This window comes from Prunus persica, chromosome G1 (assembly GCF_000346465.2).
Source record: "Prunus persica cultivar Lovell chromosome G1, Prunus_persica_NCBIv2, whole genome shotgun sequence".
In the NCBI taxonomy this organism is placed as follows: Eukaryota; Viridiplantae; Streptophyta; class Magnoliopsida; order Rosales; family Rosaceae; genus Prunus; species Prunus persica.
The window spans coordinates 4,458,380-4,482,444 of NC_034009.1; the positions used below are offsets into that span (position 1 = coordinate 4,458,380).

Below are 24,065 nucleotides of genomic sequence, written 5' to 3' on the forward strand. Positions count from 1 at the left end.
GCAATGACTTGGATTGCTAGAGTTGGTATATATCTCCTCTAACAACTATCCATATTTATCGAGTGGCAAATATGGTAGCTAACAATTTTGCTGATCTTGGCCATCCATATATGAACATTCATGTATTCTGTAATTTTACATATTATGTTCTTTTCAGATTAAAATTTCACTTGTATACAAGCATTTATAGTATATGAAATTTCCAAAGAGAATTCCCTTTGTAATTGACATTCATTTATTAAAAAAAGAAAAAAAAAGTATTTATAGTATTCTACAACAAAAATAGAAATCTTGTCAATGAAAAGAAAATATATAACCTAGGAAAGAAAAAGGATGAATAGTATAACTTGGACAAGTTTCATATTCTAACGAATATTACGTATGTGTGGACGTCTCCGGAACACTCTTGCCCTATAAATTTCTACGCATCCCACACACTAAATGTGTCTCAACATACAAAAACACAAGCAAAGATGGAGCGATGGATCATCATCATATCGTTGATTTTTGCACTGATTACCATGTGTGAGGGTACTATTTGTGGAATTATCAATGGCTTGGTTCCAAAGGCGGATGTTCTCGTTCATTGTAAATCCGAACAAGACGATCTTGGCGTTCACCTAATTCACTACAATGCTACCTATGAGTTTGAATTCAAGCCCAACATTTGGGGAACTACACAATTCTATTGCAGCTTTACGTGGCCATCCCGAATTGAATGGTTCGACATTTACAAACACCAGAGGGATGAACTGTTGTATTGTTTGTGGATGGTCAAGCCTGATGGTCCATGTAGGTACAATCGTTTCAGCAAGAGCTTTGCTGATTGCTATAAATGGAACAACAAAATTTGATGTGCGTATACGGCTGATGGTTGTTACAGTCTTGTCAAGGATTCCCCTAAGTTGTGTTCTAGTTATGCATCCACAAATTAATGTTCTTTTTTGGGATGAGTTCATGAATTAATGTTTTTTTTTATAAGATTCGAAAGGATCTAAAAGTGAGTGAAGTTCATTAATAAGAAATAAAAATGCAAGGGGCTGGCTAGTGAGTTATACCTCAGTTGGTTGAGTTTTTCCACCTCTATCAATGTGGACAAAGATTCAAAACTCCTTTATGTTGATTGTTTGTCCAAAAATGATCATTTCAAAAAACATAACAAAATGCAAATGACAACATAAACCTCACTGAATGTATGTGCAATCTAATCTCAAAAGCAAACTTTGTCATTTGTAGAATTTTTTTATATATAAAATAATCAATCTTTGAACGAAAAATTAACGGAAAGGAATTTTGTGAGAAAAATTTAAAACCTTAGAGGGTGTTTGTGTAATTTCAAAAACTTCATGGAGTTTTGTAATAACACCGAAAACCTCAGAGGGTGTTACTATAAATAATTCTTTTTTAAAAAACAATATCCATTGAGAAAGAGATGGCAATTTTCCCTGCTGGTAAGGGTACCCTTACCAGTGAAGACCCGTCTTCGTGGGGCTTCGACCCTAATTGGTTGGGTATGAAGGATAAAAAACAGGTATGGGGATGGGGATGGGTTCGGGGAATTTTTCATGTATGGTATTCGGGAAGGGGCGGGGTTGGTATTCTAATCCCCAACCCGAACCCACCTCGTTTAAATTTTATATATATATGGTGATGCTACCTCTATAATGATGATCATGTCTTGGACATGTAGTTTTGACATGTATTAATATTTAATTTTTATTTAATAACAATTGAATTGATACATATCTTGTGTTCATAGTATTTTTTTTTTCGTTTAACAAAGTAGTTTTTTATTGATTTTTTTTTCATAATGGGGCGGGTTGGGGAACCCATTCCCCAATGGAAGTGGAGATAGAGAATCCCCAATTTGAATATTACAGGTATGAAGGCAGGAATGGAGAACGGAGACGGGAATGAAAATGACATACCCACCTCAAATTCAATCCATTATCATCCCTATAAGAAAACCACCAGTAGGCCTCACGTGGCCATTAGCCCCCCAAATATACAGTATTATCAATTCAATTTGCTTTAACACTGTAAAAATATATTTATTATATTTAAAAAAAGAGAGAAGTTTTTTTCTTCTAGTCCCACCCCTAATTGGGAACTTATTCAAGGCTTCCATACATAGTGGCAACCTATGTACACACTATATTTTTCATTTTTGATAAATAATATTTGGATATAAAGCATATCACTCACCAATGAAAAAAGAAAATAATGAAATATGAAATATTTATGATTAAATTTAATCTAATCAAACATATTTAACATAAATGTAAAATATAAATGAAATTCTAGATAAAATTATTTTGATTATATAAAATACAAACATAACTCCATCAAATGACTTAAAATGTTCTTGGGAGGAGTCGTGGGGTATTCTTTTTCCTTGACCAGATTTATTTGCTTTGGTTGGTTTTTATGGCAAGAAGTTAAGGAGGCCACTCTGTGGCTCCTCTTACTGTTGATTATTTTTAAGTGTACTTCGTGTTTGCTAGTTGCTAATGAAGTTATTCCATTGTATAAAAATTACTTAAAATATTCATAACATTTTCAATTACAATTACCTACACAAGCAAAATAAATATGAAATTTACTAGATTGAATTGTACTGGATTGATGAGATTCTCACAAGCAAATGCATCATTTAATCCAATTATGTCATTTTAGAAATTAGGGATCAATCCAGTCCGCCAAATCATTAAAACCAATTAAAATTAAATTGGATTGGATTGGATCAATCGGTTTGAACAATTGAATTGGATCTTGCACCCCGTAATATTGGAAATGACGTGGGACTAATTATTTAGTGTTCTTCTATTCTCCAAGATATTTGTGTATCTCCTCTCACAGTTATCCATTTTATCGAGCGGCAAACATGTTAGCTGCCAATTTAGCTGATCTTGACCATCAATATATAATCATTCATGTATTTTGTAATTTTTATTACGTAATATTTCATGTGGCTTTTACTGTTTATTTCTCACTTTTATAGAATATTTTATGTTTTTGAGATTGATTATTGTGCTTAGATGACAAAACCCTCCTAACCCCATAATATTCTTAAAACCACACCCTAGGCCCCCTCTCCTAAAAACCCTTCTAGAGTCGTTTTCATTTTGAGGGGGAGGAAGCCACTGTTCTTCCTCCCCTCTCCCCTTTCCCCTCTTCTCTTCCTCTCTCTCTTCTTCCCTCATTTTCAGAGACAAAAGGTTTTCCCTATTTGTCTTCGTTTTGTTATGATTTTCCTCCAACCATAACAGGCGGCTGTGTCTCGGCCTCAAATCTCCACCACCATCCTTTTTGTGGTTTTTTTAAGTCACAGAGACTCTTGGGTTCTCTGTGTAGTTTTCACCTCTCTTTTTGTGAAAGCTTTTCACCTCTCCTTTTGTGAGAGATGTAAACCTCTCCTTCGTGAGAGCTTTTCATCTCTCCTTCATGAGAGCTTTTCGTCTCTCATTTGTAAGAGCTTTTCATCTCTCTTTTGTGAGAGTTTTATTTGTAGTGTTATGGCTTGGTTTTTTCAAACTTCATCTCTTTGTGGGTCCAAAGCCCTCCATCTTTCTTGTTCGAGTTTTCATAGTTGATGATCTTATAAGTCCACAGCTGAGACTCAAATCTGGTTTTTCGTAGTTTCATGAAGTATTATGTCTATTGAAATTTTTTTTTTATCATGAAGTTTATTTGGGTTAGTGAATCTGTATTATTGCACTTTCTTCTTTGCACTCCAAAAGACAGAGAAGATATGTCATGGCTCGAGACATTGTGAAAAAAAAAATATTTTGAGGAAAAAAACTAATGTTAGGGAATACATAGATGAATATATCCCTTGCATCGAATTTTTTTTTTTCATATGTAAGGTTAAATCTGATGGTGTTCAAAAAACTGGAGTTTGTTTTTCCTAAATTTTTCTGTAAAAGTTGTGCGATGATGGTGAGTCGTGGCTGCGTTCAATGGATGAAAGATATCTATTGAAGATATAAACGTATAAAAGTTATATAAATGAATACAAATTAACCGAATAAAATAAGATAAAATAAAATAGAAGATGTGGCACGTAACTTGGATTGCCAGGTCATATGCCATGTCAGTTGTTAACACAAAATTAAGAGTTAGTGCCCGTAGCATCAGTATTTAGCGTTCTTCTATTGTCCAAGATATTTGGTATCTCCTCTCACAACACAACTATCCATATTTATCGAGTGGCAAATATGGTAGCTAACAATTTAGCTAATATCATGGCCATCCATATATAAACATTCATGCATTCTGTAATTTTACATCATATGTTCTTTTCAGATTAAAATTTCACTTGTATACAAGCATTTATAGTATATGAAATTTCCAAAGAGAATTCCCTTTGTAATTGATATTCATTTATAAAAAAAAGCATTTATAGTATTCTACAACTAAAATATATATCTTGTACCAATGAAAAGAAAATATATAACTTACCTAGGAAAGAAAAAGGATGAATAATATAACTTGGACAACTTTCATAGTATTTATTGTTGATGAGGTATGTGTGGATGTCTCCAGAACACTCTTGCCCTATAAATTTCTGCGCATCCCACACACTAAATGTGTGTCAACATACAAAAATACAAGCAAAGATGGAGCGATGGATCATCATCATATTGTTGCTTTTTGCACTGATTACCATGTGTAGTGGTAGACAACAAGTTTGTGGAATTATCAATGGTTTGGTTCCAGAATCGGATGTTCTTGTTCATTGTAAATCCAAACAAGACGATCTTGGCGTTCACCTACTTCACTACAATGCTCTCTATGAGTTTAAATTCAAGCCCAACTTTTGGGGAACTACACAATTCTACTGCAGCTTTACGTGGCCATCCCGAATTGAATGGTTCGACATTTACAAATTCCAGAGGGATGCAGGGAAGTTTTGTTACTGGATGATCAAGCCTGATGGTCCATGTAGGTACAATGGTCTCAGCAAGAGCTTTGATAAGTGCTATAAATGGAACCAAAAAATTTGATGTGCGTATACGGCTGATGGTTGTTACAATCTTGTCAAGGATTCCTTTAAGTTGTGTTCTAGTTATGCAGCCACGAATTAATGTTCTTTTTTGGGCTGAGTTCATGAATTAATGTTTTTGTTTTATAAGATTCGAAAGGATTCGAAAGGATCTGAAAGTGAGTGAAGTTTGTATTCATTAATAAGAAATAAAAATGCAAGGGGCTGGCTGGCTGAGGCGGTATACGTCTGTTGGTTGTGCTTTTCCACCTCCATCAATGTAGACAAAGGTTCAAAACCTTTTTTTGTTGATTGTTTGTCCAAAAATGATGATTTAATAAAAACAAAAAATAAAACAAGACTTATGCAAATGACAACATAAATCTCAATGAATGTATGTGCAATTTAATCTCTAAGGCGAACTTTGTCATTGTAGAATTTTTTATATATAAAATCATCAATCTTTGAACGAAAAATCAATGAAATTGTGAGAACAATTTAAAACTTTAGAGAGTATTTATATAATTTTTAAAACTTTAAGGAATTTTGTGATAACACCAAAAATCTCATAGAGTGTTACTATAAATAACTCTTTTTTTTAAAAAGCAATATGCATTAAGAAAACCACCGATAGGCCTCACGTGGCCTGCCCCCCAAATGTACAATATTTCTATTCAGTTTGCTTTAACACTTTAAAATATATTTAAAAAAAAGATGAGTTTTTTTCTTCTAGTTCCACCCCTAATTGGGAACTTATTCAAGGCTTGCGTACATAGTGGCAACCTATGTACACACTATATTTTTCATTGTTGATAATTAATATTTCGATATAAAGCATATCACTCACCAATGAAAAAAATACAATAATGAAATATGAAACATTTATCGTTAAGTTTAATCTAATTAAATATATTTAATATAAATATAAAATATAAATGAAATGCTAGACAAAATTATTTTTGTTATATAAAATATTAAACATAACTCCATTAAATGACTTAAAATGTTCTTTGGAGGAGTGGTGATACTCTTTTTCCTTGACTGAATTTATCTTCTTTAGTTGTTTTTTGTGACAAGAATTTAATGAGGCCACTCTATGGCTCCTCGTACTTTGTGTTTGCCTGTTGCTAATGAAGTTATTCTATTGTATAAAAATTACCTAACACAAGAAACAGACTAAATACAAGAAAAACTGGGATTAGACAAACCTAGCAACCAAAAAACTAGAGACCACCTAAAATGATCAATTTAGCAACAAATTTAAACAGTACAAACAACACATATGAAGCATAAACTCATAAAATTATTTACACAATATTTAACATACATTTAAACAAAAGGAAAACAAGTAGATATGCAACATAAAAGGGAAACAACAACAAAAATTCACGGCATAAAATTCGAAAAACGGTTTTTCTTCAAAATACAAAACAAACAATAACTATTATTTTAGTCAACTTATTAGTGAAATCTTAACAAAAAAAAGTATCCTTGAAATAATCTAGTGGCTGGATTTTAAGTATAATGCATGCAACAGAGATGCGTGAGAGAAAGCTTACGAGAGTGAAGCAGAAAAAGATAAAGTTTGAACTAAACCAAGAAAAACATTACCTAATAGTTTAAATACAAATCGTCAAACAAAGTAGGGCAAATATTCAAATAGCTCATATATACTCATATATTATTATTCTTCTCTAATATGGATGTATTTATAAAGACGTACAACCCTAAATAAAATAAGAAATAAATCCAAATTACAATAGAAAATAAATATAAATTACAATAGGAAATAAATCTAAATTATCATAGGACTAGATAAATGGGTAAGAAATCAAAATCCTAACATAGTAAGGAAACTAAGGACTCGCCAACACAAATTACAATGCAGCTTTTGGAAACTATATATATATATGATATCTCCTCCATGGATTTCTGTAATTTTACATCTTATGTTATTTTTAGATTAAAATTTCACTTGTGTGGTAATAGAATATGATGAGGATTCTCTTCTTGACCAAAAAACAAGAAAAAAAGAAAAAAAGCATTTATAGTATTGTACCCAAATATATATATATATATATATATCTTGTCAATGAAAAGATATAGCCTATGAAAGAAAAAGGATGAATATATTAGGTATGTGTGGATGTCTCTAGAACACTCCTGCCCTATAAATTTCTAGGCATCCCACACACTAAATGTGTCTCAACATACAAAAATACAAGCAGAGATGGAGCGATGGATCATCATCATATTGTTGATTTTTGCACTCATTACCACGTGTGAGGGTATGACTTGTGGAATTATCAATGGTTTACTGAATCCAAAGTCGGATGTTCTCGTTCATTGTAAATCCGAAAATGACGATCTTGGCGTTCACCAACTCCAGTACAATGCTAGCTTTGAGTTTCATTTCTCGCCCAACTTTTGGGGAACTACACAATTCTACTGCAGCTTTGTGTGGCCATCCCGAATTGAATGGTTCGACGTTTACAAACACAAGAGGGATGCATTTGATTTATGTTTGTGGATGGTCAAGCATGATGGTCCATGTAGGTTCGATCATGGCCACCAGAGCTTTGATGATTGCTTTAAATGGAACAACAGAATTTGATGTGCGTATACGGCTGATGGTTGTTACAGTCTTATCAAGGATTCCTCTCAGTTGTGTTCTAGTTATCCATTCATGAATTAATGTTCTTTTTTGGTCTGAGTTCCATGAAGTAATGTTTTTTTAATAAGAATCGAAAGGATTTAAAATTTAGTGAAGTTTGTGTTCATTAATAAGAAATAAAAATGCAAGGGGCTTGGAGTGTAATATATCTCAACTGGTTGAGCTTTTTCATCTTCATTCATGTGGGCAAAAGTTCGAAATCTTTTTTTGTTGTTTGTTTGTCCAAAAATGATTATTTCATAAAAGCAAAAAAAAAAAAAAACAAACTTATGCAAATAATAAAATAAATCTCAATGAATGTATGTGCAATTTAAAACCTTAGAAGGTGTTCGTGTAATTTATAAAATGTCATGGGGTTTTGTGCCTCACCCACCTTATCTTCAAAATTCACAAAACCCCCCCCCCAAATACAACTTTTTGTGGAAGAAAAGTAAACTGTATTCCTATTTGTTTTTCTCTATTTTCTTGTTGTACCCCTTATTTCAATTCAAAATATTAAATTCACAAAATTGTCAAGCCTCGATCCGGAAATAAGGAATATTCCCGAATCAAGGTGCGTGAATTGAACGAAATAAAATAAAAAGACTAAAAAATTGGTTTAAATACATTTCCCTTATAAAAATAAAAATAATTTTACAAGTGTACAAGATATAAATAACAATTTATCACTCTTAACTAATCCAACTTGTCCAATTTAGTCCTTGTCTTGCTATCGATCTGAAAAATAAAATAGGTAAGGGATGAGCAAACCACCGATTAATGAGCAGACTATATAATATGTCAGTCAAGCAATGTCATTTTACACTCTATAAAATTTAATAAAAAATACGTAATCCAAATCATATCACATCATTACTTCATATCTTGGTTATCCTTCACAAATTGTACCCAGCACGTGACCTCTATCGGCCTCACTATCCAATGTCCCCATTTGGTACTTTATCCTTCAAATACTCTGTCACTGAAGTTCTCATGTTACATGAATATTACGTACTTCACAAAAACTCCACACATAAAAAAATTGTATGAAATATTGCACAAATTAGACAAGCTTGACTTGAAAATATAGAGAGATTTGTAAATAGAATAAATCCATGATTTTCACATTTATCACAAATAAGAACTTTTAGAACACATTACATAACCCAATCACCATGATAATTATAATTATAAAATCTTGCAAGACAAACCCACATGTTCTCCATCTTGTTTCTCTGTCTCTCTTCTTCTTCTTCTTCTAGCTATGGAAGTAACAAGCATATTAGAATCTTAAGGGAATAAATGACTCATTCCTTTCCACCAATGATATCATAAGGGAATATGTGACTCATTCATTTCCACCAACGATATCATAAAGGAATATGGGACTCGTTCATTTCTACTAATGATATCTTAACACAACTCGTCACTACTACAAAAAATAATAGACGACGGGGATCCACCGTCATTGTGATGCTTTGAAAACCATCGTTAAATCAACAGCCATCTTTTGAAGTATCAAATTACGACAGCTTTTTACCGTCATTGTTTATCCGTAAATACGATGGTTTTTAGCAATGACCGTCGTTGTTCTGATGTAAAGATGATAGTCTTTTGTTAAAAACTATCGTTGTTTATGGGTAAAGATGACAATTTATTAAAAATTATCGTCATTTATGGGTAAAGACGTTGGTATTTTATTAAAAACTGTCGTTGATTGTATATAAAGATGATGGTATTGTTTTAAAAACGGAGACGGTATTGTGTTAACAGCGGTCATTGATTATATGTATAGACAACAATTTTTCCAAAAAAACCATCATTTTATTATCTAAATATGACGTCTAATAAGTTACCAAGTTGTCACATTTTAGTTTTTTATTTCCTATGATTCTATACAACGGTTTTAACTAGAAAGCCAAATATAATGCTTTATTAACGAATATTTACACTCAAAAATAATTTCTTTCAAAACTTGAAGATTCAACAGTTATTACATAGTCAACCAATCTTTATTCTATTACAGACATACTTCCTACCTATAATTAGAAATAAAGGAGCTCACAAATTCTACTAATTTGATCTGAACTTCATCAATTTATTCTTGGGTTGACTTAGCTCTACCTTCTTGCACATTTTTCAAGTTGTTGTATTCCCCTCTCCTGTAATAACATTAGCAACGGCATGTTCTTGTAGAGGCTGTTCCAGAATTCAAAAGTCGATTGGGTAAAACTTACATACTAAACTCGAAGGTACGAGTGAATTTCATTAATAAACATAAAAAGATACACAGAGTCAGAGGGGACATAATGAGCTCTACCCTCAAATGCATCTCTATTCATAAATAAGAGTTCAACAAATACAAAATCTAAAACTAAAATCTAAAGTAATGCAATGCAATGCAATACAAAACAACACTATTTAAATTTAAAATTTAACCATGCGAGGCTTGGAACTCTTAAATTCCTCAATTATTGATGCACTATTGATATTATTAGCAAACTCTCTTTCAATGTGGAGGAACATACAATCAGTAAGAAATTCATCAACTAAGGTGCGTCAAAGTCAATTCTTAATAATTCTCATACATGAGAAAGCTCGTTCTATTGTTGCTGTAGAAATAGGAAGAGTCGACACTAACTGAATCAACTTGTCAAGGAAAATGTAGTTTTCTGCCAAAGTTGTTTCCACCTATTGTTGACATAACTGAGGAAGAGTAGTGGTTTCCTTAAAGCAAGGAAGGTGATGTATATCATTTTGAAAATGCCTGAGCTCTATTTCTAAAGCTTTCAACTCATGTGGAAGGAAATCAGTATGATGAAATTTCTCAGCAAGTTTACATATATGCTCAATATTGAATGACTTGAAGGAATTACAAGGATCCTAGAATACTCAATTTTAAATTAAAACTATAATTAAAGATATATAGCAAAGGAGAGAATGAGAATAATACCTTGTTGGTGACAAAAGAAGATGAGAAGATGTTGTTGCCAAGTTACCCACCCAAGATAATAGAAGATGTAGCCAATAAGAGAGAAACTTGTTGTTGTCTGGTAGTGAAGAGAGAGAGAAACAAGAAGTGTAATTGCCAAAGAGAAGGAAAGAAAAGATGGGACCAAATGGATGGGCAACATATGAGTAGGGTTTGTTTTTAATTTTTTTTATTTTTGGACTAGGCTTATAACACGTAGGTTTTTTTTCATATAAAAAATTTTGGGCTGGGTAGGCACCCAGCCTACCCTGTGCACAGCCCGCTGCGACAAGCTATCAAATGTGATGTGAAACCCAAGCACCTCAATCCATGAACACTGTGCAGGGGTGGTTTTGTTTTCTGAACACAATAAGCATAATTAAGTACATTCATTAGAGAAATTTAGTAGTGTGCTCTCATGACTGAGAAATATAAACAGAGGTTAAATCATCTATCTACCAGAAAAAAAGCTAGTGAAACACACAACTACAAGAAGCTTACCTAAAAATGGCATCATACTGCAGGCCGGTTTCTTGACATCTAAGCATTTAAACTAGGAAGTGTACCAGCTCAGCTTCAAAGTACACTTCTAAAAAAGCTGAGAGCAATTGTGTCATACTGATAAAAATTTCAAGGTTATGACAGAATTTACCCAGTGATAACAACAAGGATTCCACCATAAACTGCACAAACAGCAGTTGATGAGATTTGTTTAGCGCAACCCAACAAAAATGCATATCAACAAAATTTTCAAATGAAAAAGTAAAGGAACAAGCAGAGTTGCATACCTCTTGTCTGGTCATGCTATTTATTATTTGTTTCTTTGACACAAAGAACTTAACTTAGAAATTAAGAACCAAAACTAAATTAACAAGAACAATGCTATAAAATTTAGAGAGGGAAAAGGGAACATGCAAAACAAAAACATCAAACCATATTTAAAAATAAAAATACACTGGCAATCAGCAGCACATCTAGAGAAAGCAAAACCAAGCAAGAAACTTGGGAAGACACACATAAAACCCAATAGTATATTTTTTCAGGTCGCTGTCAACAGAACAATAAAGGGAATTACAATTTACACCGTGTAGCATGGTAGTTGTCAATACCTGAGAATATCCTCATAAAAATCATGGCGTTTGTTCAGTTCATCTACTGAAAGAGAAGCATATTTTAACTAAGACAATGTCTGTGAAAAATATTAGATTGGAAATAATAAAGAAATACTAAAAACTTACAAAAACCAAACGCATAGACCTTCAAAAATATTAGTTTTGCATATTCCTTCCAACTCTGGGCAGCGACTAATTCGATGTCGTCTCTGCTCTGCACAGACCAACTCTGGCTGCTAAGCGGCCAATTTGTTTTTTCTAAAAATCATCGGTGTTTTGTTTTTAAAACAAGGTGTAGCCGGGCGGCTATACTACGGTTTTTATTTAAAAACTGGTATAGCCGTGCGGCTATACTATTTTTTACACGTGTGTGGGCACGCCAGGCGGGTGGTCCTTTTTTTATTGTTATATAGTAGTACGGCCGCGCGGCTATACTATTTTTTACACGCCGCAAAATGGGCGCTACGCGCCACCCCGGCTCTCCTTTTTTTTTAACATATAGGATAGCCGAACGGCTATACTAGGATTTTTTATATAATAAAAATAGTATAGCCGCGTGGTTACACTACGTATTTACTGGAAGTATAGCCGGTCGGCTATACGGTTTTGACATGTGGCAAAGCGGGCTCAGGCGCAGGCGGGTCTTTTTTTATAAATAGTATAGCCGTGCGACTAGACTACGATTTTTATTATTAAAAAATCGTATAGCCGCGCGGCTATACACGGGATATATTTTTTAAAAAAAATAACAAAAGGTATAATTCTTTACTGGGGTCCTTGTTTATATAAATAGTATAGCCGATTGGCTGTACTCTTTACATAAATTGATTTATTTACAAATTTCTCTCTTCAATAACTGCTTTAGAGATGTCAAAACTAGCAAATTAATATCTATAAAGTATAAACTAATGCAACTAGTAGGGTCATTTTTTTTTTTCAAATAAATAGTATAGCCGTGCGGCTATGGGAGTATATTTCTCCTTGATTAAAAAAAAAAAAATTTAAAACTGTGGCAGTACATTTTTTACTTAAAATAACTTGTAAAATGGTATGGCATCCACCATATATCGGAAAATAAAGACATTTACTCCCATCCCCTAGGTTATTTTTAGTTATTTGCCTCTATTCATGGTACTCTAATACGTAATTTTAGACGTTTTCTTTCATAATTGAACTCTCTCTTGCCTATAAATAAATATATAGGCAGCACCCCTCAAACTCAAGGCCTCTCTCTCACATCCAAACACACAGAGACATGAAGCAAACGATAATATTGTTGGTTTTTGCACTCAGTATCACCACCATCTGTGAGGCTTATTCTTTTTTTGTTTCAACGGACGTAAAAATTATCAACGCTTTGGGCCCACAGACGGATCTGAACGTTCATTGTAGATCTAAGAATGATGATATAGGGTTGCACAATCTCCACCATGAAGACAACTTCCAGTTTCATTTCAGACCAAACTATTGGAGGAGCACCAAATTCTACTGCAGCTTCAAATGGTCCGACCAATTTCATTGGTTTGACATTTTCATACACAACAGGGACGATTGCAAGCATTGTACATGGATGATCAAATCCGGAGGGCCATGCAGGTACAATGATGAAACTGAAAGTTTCGACAAATGCTACCTTTGGAACGACAAGGGAGACTCAAATTGAGAGGCATATGACATCAAAGTTTTATCAAGGGTTGCTTCAAGTTTTGTTCTAGTCTTCTTGTTCTTAGCATCTCACCAACCTGATTTTTGCACTACTGGTTGACCCGGGTTGTGAATACGGTTATCGGTAAACGGTTGACTGACCGGTAGAGCAAAAAATCACGTATGTGCATTCACACCTGAAGCAAACTCTAGTTCAGATGAGTATGTATAGGAGGGAAGGCAAGGACTAGACATACAGAAGGTCCTAGAGCAATGGTTTCAGTTATCATCATGATGAAGATTGGAACCAACACTATATTTAATGTTTTGTTTGCCAAGACAAGAAGCTTTAAAACTATTTAAGTCAGGTAGAGCATCAACCTAATCCCTTCCAAAATTGTTATCTTGCTCTTGTAAATCATCAGCCTAATATTCAGTAATGCAAAATAGATACACGAGGATAAGCAATTTAATAAATAAGAGAACTTGCATAAGTATCTTCATAAATTAGAGCATGTTACCTATAATACATCCACGACTAAATAAGAAAAGCGTACCCTTATAGTAAAACAAGGTGGCGAGTTGCGACGAAAACGGATCGATTCTACAAATTTCTTGTGTTGGTCCAAATGGAAAACAAAACAAAATAACAGCAGAAAACTTTCAAGAATTCAAATGTTACATTACACTCATGGACATTATCTGACGAGCAAGACCTGGATCTTGGTTCAACAGCTCCCTCAAGTTGTTCTCCACCTCTGCAACCTGTTTCTCGATATATTCCTTTGAGATCTGTCCAAAGCACAAAAGAATCAATTTTACTTTGGCCGAAGTCCAGAAGAGAAAATGTTTCATCTTAAAAGTACCATGTAAACATGATCTTCACATTATTTTTCTTCAGAAACAGAAGGATTTATTTTATTTTATCCATAAAGATTAAAAGTACAAACATAGGATAAGCTACACTAGAACACATGCAATGTCTCCACCAACCAGCAACTAACAACAAAAACGTCTAAAACAAACTCAAAAGCATTTCATAACAGCTCAGCTAACAAATAAAAGTTATGAGACTGCCGCCTTCCACTCTGCATGAATATGAAAAAATAGAAAATCCCAGCGAATTGAAGCCTACAATGATGCCAAAAAGCACATTATCCCACAAACGCTCCACTTCCTCACCCCTATAACTTTCCGAAAAAATGTGTTTCATTTAATTTATAGCCATTGCACAACAATTCCACAAAGTTCTTGCTCTTTTCCCCTCTCCAAAAGCAAAATGTTTTTTTTTTTTTCCACAAACAAAGAAATGCAGAAATTTGGGAATCACCCACAACACAAGTCATGAACCTCATCTTGACTTAAGCCTCAAATCTATGCTTGATTAACTAACGAAAATTATCGATAGGTTGGACTGGCACTTTTGAGGTGAAGACAAGTCAGGGGGGAAGGATTAGCACAGTTCAGCTCACTCGTAAAAAGAAGTGTTTTTTTGGCATTTCCTACAATTTTGAAATTAAAAATTAAAAATTTAAGACAATGGAATACTACTTTATTAGGAGCCTTATCTCTCAAAATTAGTTCAATAATTTGAACCTCTCTATCATAAATAGGATAAAATTATCTTCTTAAGCCTTACAACCCAAGTAGTTGTTTTGGTTAAATCTGACAAACAAAGCTGTAGAGTTGTATCAGTTAAAAAATCTCCACCTTCCTAAAACGACAAAGATTAGTACTAGATGTCCACGTCTTAGGGATTGAAAAATTTTCTTAAAAGTGCAAGGCAATATTTTTCCATCTACAAATTTGGAAAATTGTATTTAGACACATTCTTAGGGACATAATTATAACAATGTTCCCACTCTTTCCTAGTTATTGCATCAGTCTTCTGTTCACTGTCATGACTAACAATATTATATAAAGATTCATAGCAAATCCTTCTAAGGTTTTTACTTTCACATGTCTCAACTTGACAGATTCAACTGAAACAAAGTCTAACAATGTAAAAGAAAGTTACGAAAAACTAAAAATTCAAGATTATGGGATATTAAAAGGTTTTTTATTTTTTGGTTACTTGATATTAAAAGGATTATAAGTTGTCAGTGGAGTCTGGAGAATACAAAAAAGAACTCGTCAAGGTAATAAGTTTGGATACTGGGGCTACGGATGAGGTAGAGCTGGTTTCTTCAAGTCCATGCACATATGGCGGCATATTTTGAATTTTATAAATGAAACAAATTTTATCGAGTATTAAACATCTAAACTTTCTAGAGGTATCTCTAAGAAGGTTAATTGAATATATTTACTTTGTTCCACAAAGAAACAGAACAAATGGTGTAAACACACTACAAAGAACGAAAAGAGACCATCATAATTCACAAGAGAGTGGAGATAGACCTGCAGTGAGGCAATTGCACTCTCACTGTCCTTGAGCTTCTGTTCCTGTTCATTCACCAACACTGACTTGGGCTCTAAAACAAACCTGGCCACCATGAGCAACGAGTTTATCAGAGTATGTCATATATGTATCGGGCAACTCATAAATCAACAAGACCTGAATTCCATCTAATTTTCATGCTTAAAAGAGGCAATGCAGAACTCACGTTCTCCCTGCAAAACAGATTAAAACCCAAAAAAAATTATCAAAATTAAATCCCAACATCCCAAAAGAAAATGGGTCCTTTTCTCAAATTAAATTTGACAATTGAGGCAATGGGTTGATTGAAATGAAGTACCTATAGATTTGTAAGTATTTGCATCATCAGATAAAGGCCGCAGCTCCTCCAGGGTTAGAAAAGCACGCTTCTTTTCTCCTTCTTTGTTCCTCATCTGCGTCTGCACCTGAAACCCATCTCAATTCTCACTGGATAAGTTAACTTTTTCATCATGTATATTTATATTGACATTAATCATATACATAAATAAATAAATAAATAAATAAGGTAAAGACCTGCTTCAGTTTCGCCGTGAGCTCAATCATGCGACCTTGAATCTCAAAGAATGCCTATAAAAATTTGATTATATTGGTAACTAGCAGCAACCGAGAGAATATGGAAAATCAAGAGACAAAGAGAAAGAAGGACTTACAGCTCTGTTGGCTTCGTCGGCCATTTTCACAAGATTGATTCTTTCGACCTATTGCTCGCAGAGCTTGAGGGATGCTGAAATCTGAACTCGTCAGTGACTTGGCATGGGTTTTTGGGTATTGGGTCGGGTTTGGCCCTCAAAAGCCCAAATTATTAATTAAGCCCAGTAATTCTTAGATAGTGGGTCGGGTTTGTTATTTATTTATTTATTCAACATGCAACCAAACACGCATTCTGTTCTTGCATTTATTTACCCAATAATCAAGCATCCATATCAATATTATAAAATAATGAAACGTGGAACAATGTTATTGGTGGTAAAAATGAGAACGTCCTAATTACTATGCTCTTTTAATCATGTTAGTGATTACAGGAATGATGTAATTGTCCTTGATCACATATGATTGATTGGTCAATGAAATAATTATACATACGTTCTTTTAATCATGTGAGTGATTAGAGGAGTTTAGAACCATAATCAAGTAATTCTCCTAAATCACATATGATTGATTGGTTAATGACCAACTATGCAAACATATTATAGACCGAGCAAAATTTCTTTTTGCACCGTGAAACCCATTTTTACCCTCGCACCACCATCGCCAGCCTCCCCTATCGCCCATGCCATCACTCTCATCCTATCTAATAGCATTTCCACTCATTCTTTTTTGTCATGGCAAAAAGGGACCTAGGCTTCAAAAACAACACACACCAAGGAAAAATTGTTATGGCAAGAAGTGGGCCTCATGAAACTGGGCAAGACTTTCTTGGGTTGCTGCTGACGTCATGCTGACCTAGCCATGCTCTTCATTTCCCACACCAAAATTCATACAAATTCATCTCCTCATGTCTCATGTGAATATTGGTTGCCATGGTAATAGGTGGGAATGCATGAAAAAACAAAAAAAAAACTAGGGTATACACTATTTATATAACTGCCCTTGTCTTCATTTACCTTTTACCATGGCAGATGAGTAGAAGTGCTCTGAGATGGGAAATGAGACTCACATTACTTACTATACAAATTAAGTAAGCTTAGAAACTATGATTGTGGGGTGTCACATTACTTAGTATACAAATTTAGTAGATTTAGCAATTATCATTGTGGGGTCTAGATGTCCAATAAACAATGACAAGTCGTCTCCAATTAGATGTAGCAAACAAGGTAAAAAGGAATATGCTAAACAAACACTTGAGTCCAAAAACAAGGAAAGTGACATGTTAGCTGATCCGCCTAAATGTTTTTTTTTTTTTTTTCTGGGAAGTCTTTTGGTAATTGTGGTTTAGACTTCTTTTTTTTTTTCGTTTTGGTCATAGTGGTTTAGACTTTGAGGACTACGAAGTCTTAAAAAAAAAAGAAACATTATTGCGTTCAGTGTGTATTGTTTAAAATTAGTGTCTTCCTCAAGACCAAAAGTAAATAAAATTAGTGCCTTTTTTCCACACCAAAAATAAAAATTAGTTTTTTTTCTACACCAAAAGAAAAAAAAAATTAGTGTATTTTCAACGAGACTAGTTCCTTGTTTGGTCTGACAAAGACTTGGGAAAAATAATAGAATGATAGAATGTGCAAGTGGCTGAACGGAGTGGCAATAAAAAACGTACCAAAAGACCAAAAATACTCATAATTCCCTCTTTGAATTTTGATTGACAATTTGACACAGCCAATAAAACCCCTCAAAAAACCAAAAATCCCAACTTCCAAGATTTTTTTTAGCGGAAACAGAGCAAGGCACACAGAGATTTCTGAGAAAGGAAAGCAAAGACCAAAGAAGCCATTGGATTTGAAGATTGAGCCAAGAAAGGTTTTGGGTTACGTCTGGTTTGGCGCTTTCTTCGCCCCAATGCCCTCAACCTTAACCAAACAACTGGACGAAATCTCTCTCTCTCTTCGAAAAAATAACTTACCTTCTCTCCATTTTACTACTTTCTCTCTCTTCCCTTTATTTATCTTCTCTTTTATTCTAACTTTGAGTGGCTTTCTGGTAGCCCAAAACGAAACAAAAACAGATACACAAAAATTTTCCTCCGTTTCCCGGCGACCCACATCGGAAGTTCACATCTTTGCTCCGACCCAGATCGAATCCGGACCCGAATACCAAGCCACCAACCCCGCATTGACAATTGCGATGAACCCACAATAGAAATGCATGTGGGTCATTAAGCGTGTCAGTTGTCAATGATAAAAGTTGGAGGAAGTGGTTGAAATGTAAAGCCGGATTCGGGTGCGGATACGGGTTTGTTTTCAGATTCATGGGGATTTGTTTCAGTTCTGAAAAGCAGCAGCATTCCAATTGTAATCAGACGAGCCCACCAGGTATTATATCATGTATGAATATATTTTGCCTCACATTTAATTATGCATTAATTTCCTATCAAATAAATGATTAAAATGGGTAATCATTAATCTGTATCTAATGTTTCTTATTAGCTTTGAATGCATTTGGAGTTTTGGGACCTTTTATTTCGATTAATAAAATTTGTGATCTTATGTTGGTTTCCTTCCAAATGTATGATCACAATGGAAATTATGCGCAGTTATGGGGGAAGGGAAAAAATTGGGTGTTCTTGCATCATATCTTCTGAAAAATCAAAGTTGTCAGTTTTTACCTTTTGTCATTTGTCACATTTTCTAACCAGGTGACTGGATTTGAAGCATTTATTGGAGTTTGTATATGTGAGTAAATGTGTGCCACACATAGTTTTTTTTTTTGGTGGACATCTTTGATGTTGGAGTACATTTTATTTTTTTCTTAGTGGTGTGCTTCCGAAGGCATTAAGTTTTGATACATGAAATTAGCAGGTTGTTGAATTTCTTTTGTACTTCTTAAATATAGTTCTGATAAATGTGAATGTTTATGACAGTTATTTTATAGCATTCTATGAATTTATTGCGGCCAATATGTTTCTGTTCTTCAGTTTCGATATTTTCAACTTTTTAAATGGTGTGTTGTGGTTGCTGAATACCGGTTATTATAATGAATTTTCATGAGAGTATTGTTGAGAAGCAACCAGCAAGAAACATATTCTTTCTATGGTAGGCTAGTGGCTAATTTTAAAAATTAGTGATGGGAGCATTTTTGGAAGTAATGGTTAACTGATAACATAACTTCTCTCTTTTTCTTGTGAAAAAATTTAAATGCAGTAGGACATGGCTCTGCTGCATGTCCAACTCCCGATAAAAGTGCAATCAACACTCCTTTGGCTTCCAAGAATGTCAAGGACCTACGGCAAAGTCCCGGATATATCAATGTCAGCATCTTTACTTACGATGAGATGAGTTTGGCCACAAAACGTTTCCGGCCAGAGCTAATTCTTGGTGAGGGTGGGTTCGGTGTTGTATATAAAGGAGTTGTTGATGACACCGTGAGGACAGGTTACAAGACCACACAAGTTGCCATCAAGGAGCTTAATCGAGAAGGGTACCAAGGTGATAGGGAATGGCTGGTATTTGACTTATCTTTCCCTTTTATCTTATTTATTTTCTTAGAAATGAGGCTTTACTATATTCAATTTGTATACTTTACTCCATTCTGATAAAGAAGATAAATTGTTGTAATCAGAACATAGTAGAGGGAGGTTCTAGTGCCGATTCTGCCCAATGTTGATGCTGACAGAATGGTCTGTTAGATTGAAAGCTTTGGTAAATCCATTCCATATTTTATGTTCTCTTGCTGTGCAAGACAGTTTTTTATACTGTTCTTGACTTATGAAGAAGCTCCATCAGAAATAGCTTAACTATCTCTCAACTGTTGATGCCCTTGGAAAGTAATGAGGGCTATCTTGTTACGGACCGTAGCATTCATACAAGTTGTATTGCAAATAGACATTTCCCCAAGCTGTCCCTTTTTTCTTTCCTTGTCTCCTTTTATGGTCATGGTAGGATAATGCATACACTAGTGTTCTAGTAGCTTTTAGAATTAGTTATTCGTTAACATTCCTTTTGGAGACATCAAAAATGGAATGCATGTATTCAGTGCAACATGTTTTTCAGTGGTGATTAGGGGAAAAATTAAATGATAGATTTCTTAATCGAATTTATTCCAGCATCGTTTAGAATCCATTATTCATTAAAATTCCTTTTGGAGACATCAAAAGCCAACGGCATATGTGTGTGGTGCAACATTTTTATAATGAATAGTGTATTGGTAATTAGGAGCCAAAATCAAAGAACAGATTTGAAGTACGAAGTTGATTTTTAATTTCCTATATCAAGGATCTTCTGGAAGAGAAACAAAATTGGAAAATCATGGCCTATGGGATTTAGAAATGAATACTGTAACTTCTGTTTTAGCAATGATAAATTGATAACTGACATGGACAGTAAGACATTGATCTAACATGTATGATAGATGGTGTTTCTTGCTTAAACAGGTAGTTGTCTCTCAACAATTCCTAGTTCACCAAACTGGAAAACCATGTCCAATCGGTGGCATTTGGCATAATTTATCATCAGATTACTTTGTTTTTCTTTTTAATTTGCTAATAAACTAAGCCTTCTTCCGGGGTGTTTGCATGTATAGTGGAGATTAATTTGTATCCTTCTGTCATGCATTATTTTTCTTGCAGGCAGAAGTTAACTATCTAGGTCAGCTTAGTCACCCTAATCTTGTGAAGCTGATTGGCTACTGCTGTGAGGATGAGCACCGGCTACTGGTCTATGAATACATGGCAAGTGGCAGCCTGGAAAAACATCTATTTCGCAGTAAGTGTTTTATGCCATCAGAAATATATGGGATTTTGAGAAAATGATGTTTTAGGTGAAGCCAATTTATAGGACTTTTAGATTAATGCCATTTATTGCAATAATGGATGATGGAGTCAAAGTATCACGAGTTCTATTTTTATTGTTTATCATCCCCTTGCACTTTTAATCTCAAGAATGTTAAAAGCCATTCATCTAGCTTGACTTTGATTGTTATATACAGTCCAGAGCAAAATTTTCTTTTTCTTTTTATTTTTCTCCCAAGATTTTCTTAGCTATGTATAGGGTTTGAAGGCTTTTCAAGTTCTTATGAAAACTGTCTTTCTAATAATAAACAAGAAGGTGGTCAAGTGAAGGTGAAATAAAGTACTCAATTATGCATGTGATTTTACTTATTTTTGGATGCATGTGATTTTACTTATTTTTGGACAAATGTACAAGTAAACTGCATTTATCAGTGTAAAAATGTGTTACAGTTTAGAATACTTAGAAACTTAACACTTGTGTGTGGAAATTTGACTTTTATTAGATACGAACAAGCATTTCTTCTAGTTGTTCATCTTAATCATCTGAAATGTTATGGACCATTGTTTATATAAAATATATGCCTGCAGGAAGTGTACATGTAGACTGTATGCAGATATTAAACTTCCCCAAACTGCATATTGATCCACCAACAGTCTATTGCAACAACAGTCAATTGAGTGTTCTGGTGGATACTTTTGACACATCAAAAACATTGTGCCCCGTTTGGTTAACACCGTAATCATTTCTTTTATTTTGGGTGGTAGGAGTGGGCTGTACGCTTACATGGTCAAGAAGAATGAAGATTGCTTTAGATGCTGCAAAAGGGCTTGCTTTTCTTCATGGTGCAGAGCGACCAATCATTTACCGTGACTTTAAGACATCAAATATTTTGTTGGATGGGGTTAGTTGTCTTCTTTTTGTTATCTTTTATATTGCACTTATTACCATTGAGCATCTTATTGGAGGTGCTGTCAGAAAAAAAAAAAAATTTTCAAATATTTCAGAAGTCTAATTTCACAAATGAAACCCAAACCAGAAGATGAAGTGCACACAAATGCTTCTTGTCATGATTCTTTGTCCATTTCTGGACAAATATTGGTATTTTTTTAATGAAATTTGTATGTTCTGGCATATGAGTGATTACTTCTGGGGAAGTTAGGTTGGTTTATGTTGCTGAAAATCAAACGATAACATGCAGGATTTTAATGCAAAACTTTCGGACTTCGGCCTTGCAAAGGAAGGGCCTATGGGAGACCAAACCCATGTTTCAACAAGAGTGATGGGCACATATGGATATGCTGCACCTGAGTATGTAATGACTGGTGAGTTGTTTCATAACTATGTCGCCGAGTCATATCATAAAACATTATGCTTTTTCTTTTTCCTCGATACAGATTGACAAATGCTTTCTGTTGCCAAGCGAAGAGATTATTTTGATGTTTATTAATCATATATCAACTTGGTTTTTCAATAGCAGTGCACCTAAAGTAATTTTGTATAATTCCTTTCTCATTATTGGCAATGTTTACATCATAGATTGGTAGGTTAGACCTTAGTAATCCATCACTGAGTATTAAGTTGATCCAAACAGGGCATCTAACTGCTCGAAGTGATGTTTATGGATTTGGAGTGGTGCTACTTGAGCTGCTCATTGGACGAAGAGCAATGGATAAGAGCAGGCCCAGCCGAGAACACAACCTGGTTGAGTGGGCTCGTCCACTCTTGAACCACAATAAGAAGCTTCTGAGGATTGTAGACCCTAGGTTGGAAGGGCAGTACTCATTTAAAACTGCAATGAAGGTGGCCCAGTTGGCATATCAATGCCTTAGCCAAAACCCAAAAGGGAGGCCCCTTATGAGCCAGGTGGTTGACATCCTCGAGACTCTTCAGTCATCAGGAAACCACGAACTTCAAAGCGGAGATGGTGCTGTAACTCTTTATGAGGCTCCCAAGGGAACAATTGGAAGTCCTGCTAAGAAGAGAAGCCAGAACAGAAGAGACGGTGAAAGGGGAGGAGAGGCGCATAGCAATCCGGGAAATGGAAGGAGCAAGAGTGAGCCTATGAATGATTTCGATCGTAATAACTTGTCTCCAAATTTTGTGTCGCATGAAAAGTAGCTTTTAAACTTGTAAACCAGATAATGGATGGAGGTTGAAAATGTACAAGATAATATCAACTGGTCTATCCATTTAGTGTTTTTGAGTTAAATTCATGTTCCCTCTGGGCCAAATTTGTGATATATAATTTGTAATTCATTTTCTAAAACTATTGTATGCGCTACCTTGTACGTTGTGATTTTGGTATAGCATCTGAAGAAAGGCCTTCAGCATTCTCCTCTCATTCTAAAATATTTTTTTTTAGTTTGTTTTGTCATTAAAATTCAGGACAGAACGATAGTCCCTTACCCTACAGTGTGTGGCAAAATATTCCATCGCTTTTTATTCTGGTCAACAAAAATTCTAGCACTTCCTTTTTTATACAAACGAGATCTTACTTTAATCAAATTTAAATTATAAGGAGGGATTTAAATTCGAGTGCAAAGTGGGGAGTACATCTATTCTAGTCAATTTGGTTGGCTAAGCCCATGTATGCAAACATTCTGCAACTTGAGTTATGCTTTTCCACCTCTTAAACCTTTTCTTATATATAAGATAATAATAATTACTAAGAGTTATCACCCAAAGCCCGTAAGGAAATTATGCTTAAAAAAATAGAAATGGGCAATCATTTCCATAAATTAAAGGACAAACTATATAAAACCCCTCAAACTATAGGGTCATTTTCAAATTCATATCCAATTTTAGAGATATTTACGAGTACATGCTCAGACTCCCTAAAATCCTACAAATTACCTCATCCGTTAGCCAAATCCTTAATTAATA

The 24,065-nt window shown here is 34.4% G+C and overlaps 2 protein-coding genes across 4 annotated transcripts; one reads left to right on the plus strand and one right to left on the minus strand.

Moving 5' to 3' along the window:
- Nucleotides 13,826-16,547, minus strand: LOC18788593 (prefoldin subunit 1). The gene is made up of 6 exons (XM_007227516.2): nt 16,452-16,547; nt 16,315-16,368; nt 16,100-16,205; nt 15,968-15,974; nt 15,762-15,846; nt 13,826-14,156 (listed from the first exon to the last, which is right to left on the minus strand). Exons 1-6 carry the CDS (start codon nt 16,473-16,475, stop codon nt 14,043-14,045), a joined length of 390 nt encoding a protein of 129 aa, XP_007227578.1. The 5' UTR covers nt 16,476-16,547; the 3' UTR covers nt 13,826-14,042.
- Nucleotides 18,087-23,523, plus strand: LOC18791511 (probable serine/threonine-protein kinase PBL17). 3 transcript variants are annotated; one of them, XM_007222017.2, is made up of 6 exons: nt 18,087-18,767; nt 19,596-19,897; nt 21,020-21,155; nt 21,947-22,083; nt 22,381-22,504; nt 22,774-23,523. In XM_007222017.2, the coding sequence occupies exons 1-6, from the start codon at nt 18,704-18,706 to the stop codon at nt 23,298-23,300; spliced, it is 1,290 nt and encodes a 429-aa protein (XP_007222079.2). In that variant the 5' UTR covers nt 18,087-18,703; the 3' UTR covers nt 23,301-23,523. The 3 variants fall into 3 exon arrangements, with proteins under 3 accessions (XP_007222079.2, XP_020410158.1, XP_020410159.1); XM_020554569.1 differs by having other exon boundaries at nt 18,089-18,779; XM_020554570.1 differs by having other exon boundaries at nt 18,090-18,767; nt 19,599-19,897.

Bases quoted from the DNA above. Each gene is read 5' to 3' on its own strand.
- LOC18788593 (XM_007227516.2), bottom strand. From the start codon at position 16,475: ATGGCCGACGAAGCCAACAGAGCT. The intron at 16,369-16,451 runs GTAAGTCCTTCT...AAATTTTTATAG, and splicing joins CCGACGAAGCCAACAGAGCT to GCATTCTTTGAGATTCAAGG. The intron at 16,206-16,314 runs GTCTTTACCTTA...GATGGGTTTCAG, and splicing joins TCACGGCGAAACTGAAGCAG to GTGCAGACGCAGATGAGGAA.
- LOC18791511 (XM_020554569.1), top strand. From the start codon at position 18,704: ATGGGGATTTGTTTCAGTTCTGAAAAGCAGCAGCATTCCAATTGTAAT. The intron at 18,780-19,595 runs GTATGAATATAT...ATTTAAATGCAG, and splicing joins CCCACCAGGTATTATATCAT to TAGGACATGGCTCTGCTGCA. The intron at 19,898-21,019 runs GTATTTGACTTA...TTTTTCTTGCAG, and splicing joins AAGGTGATAGGGAATGGCTG to GCAGAAGTTAACTATCTAGG.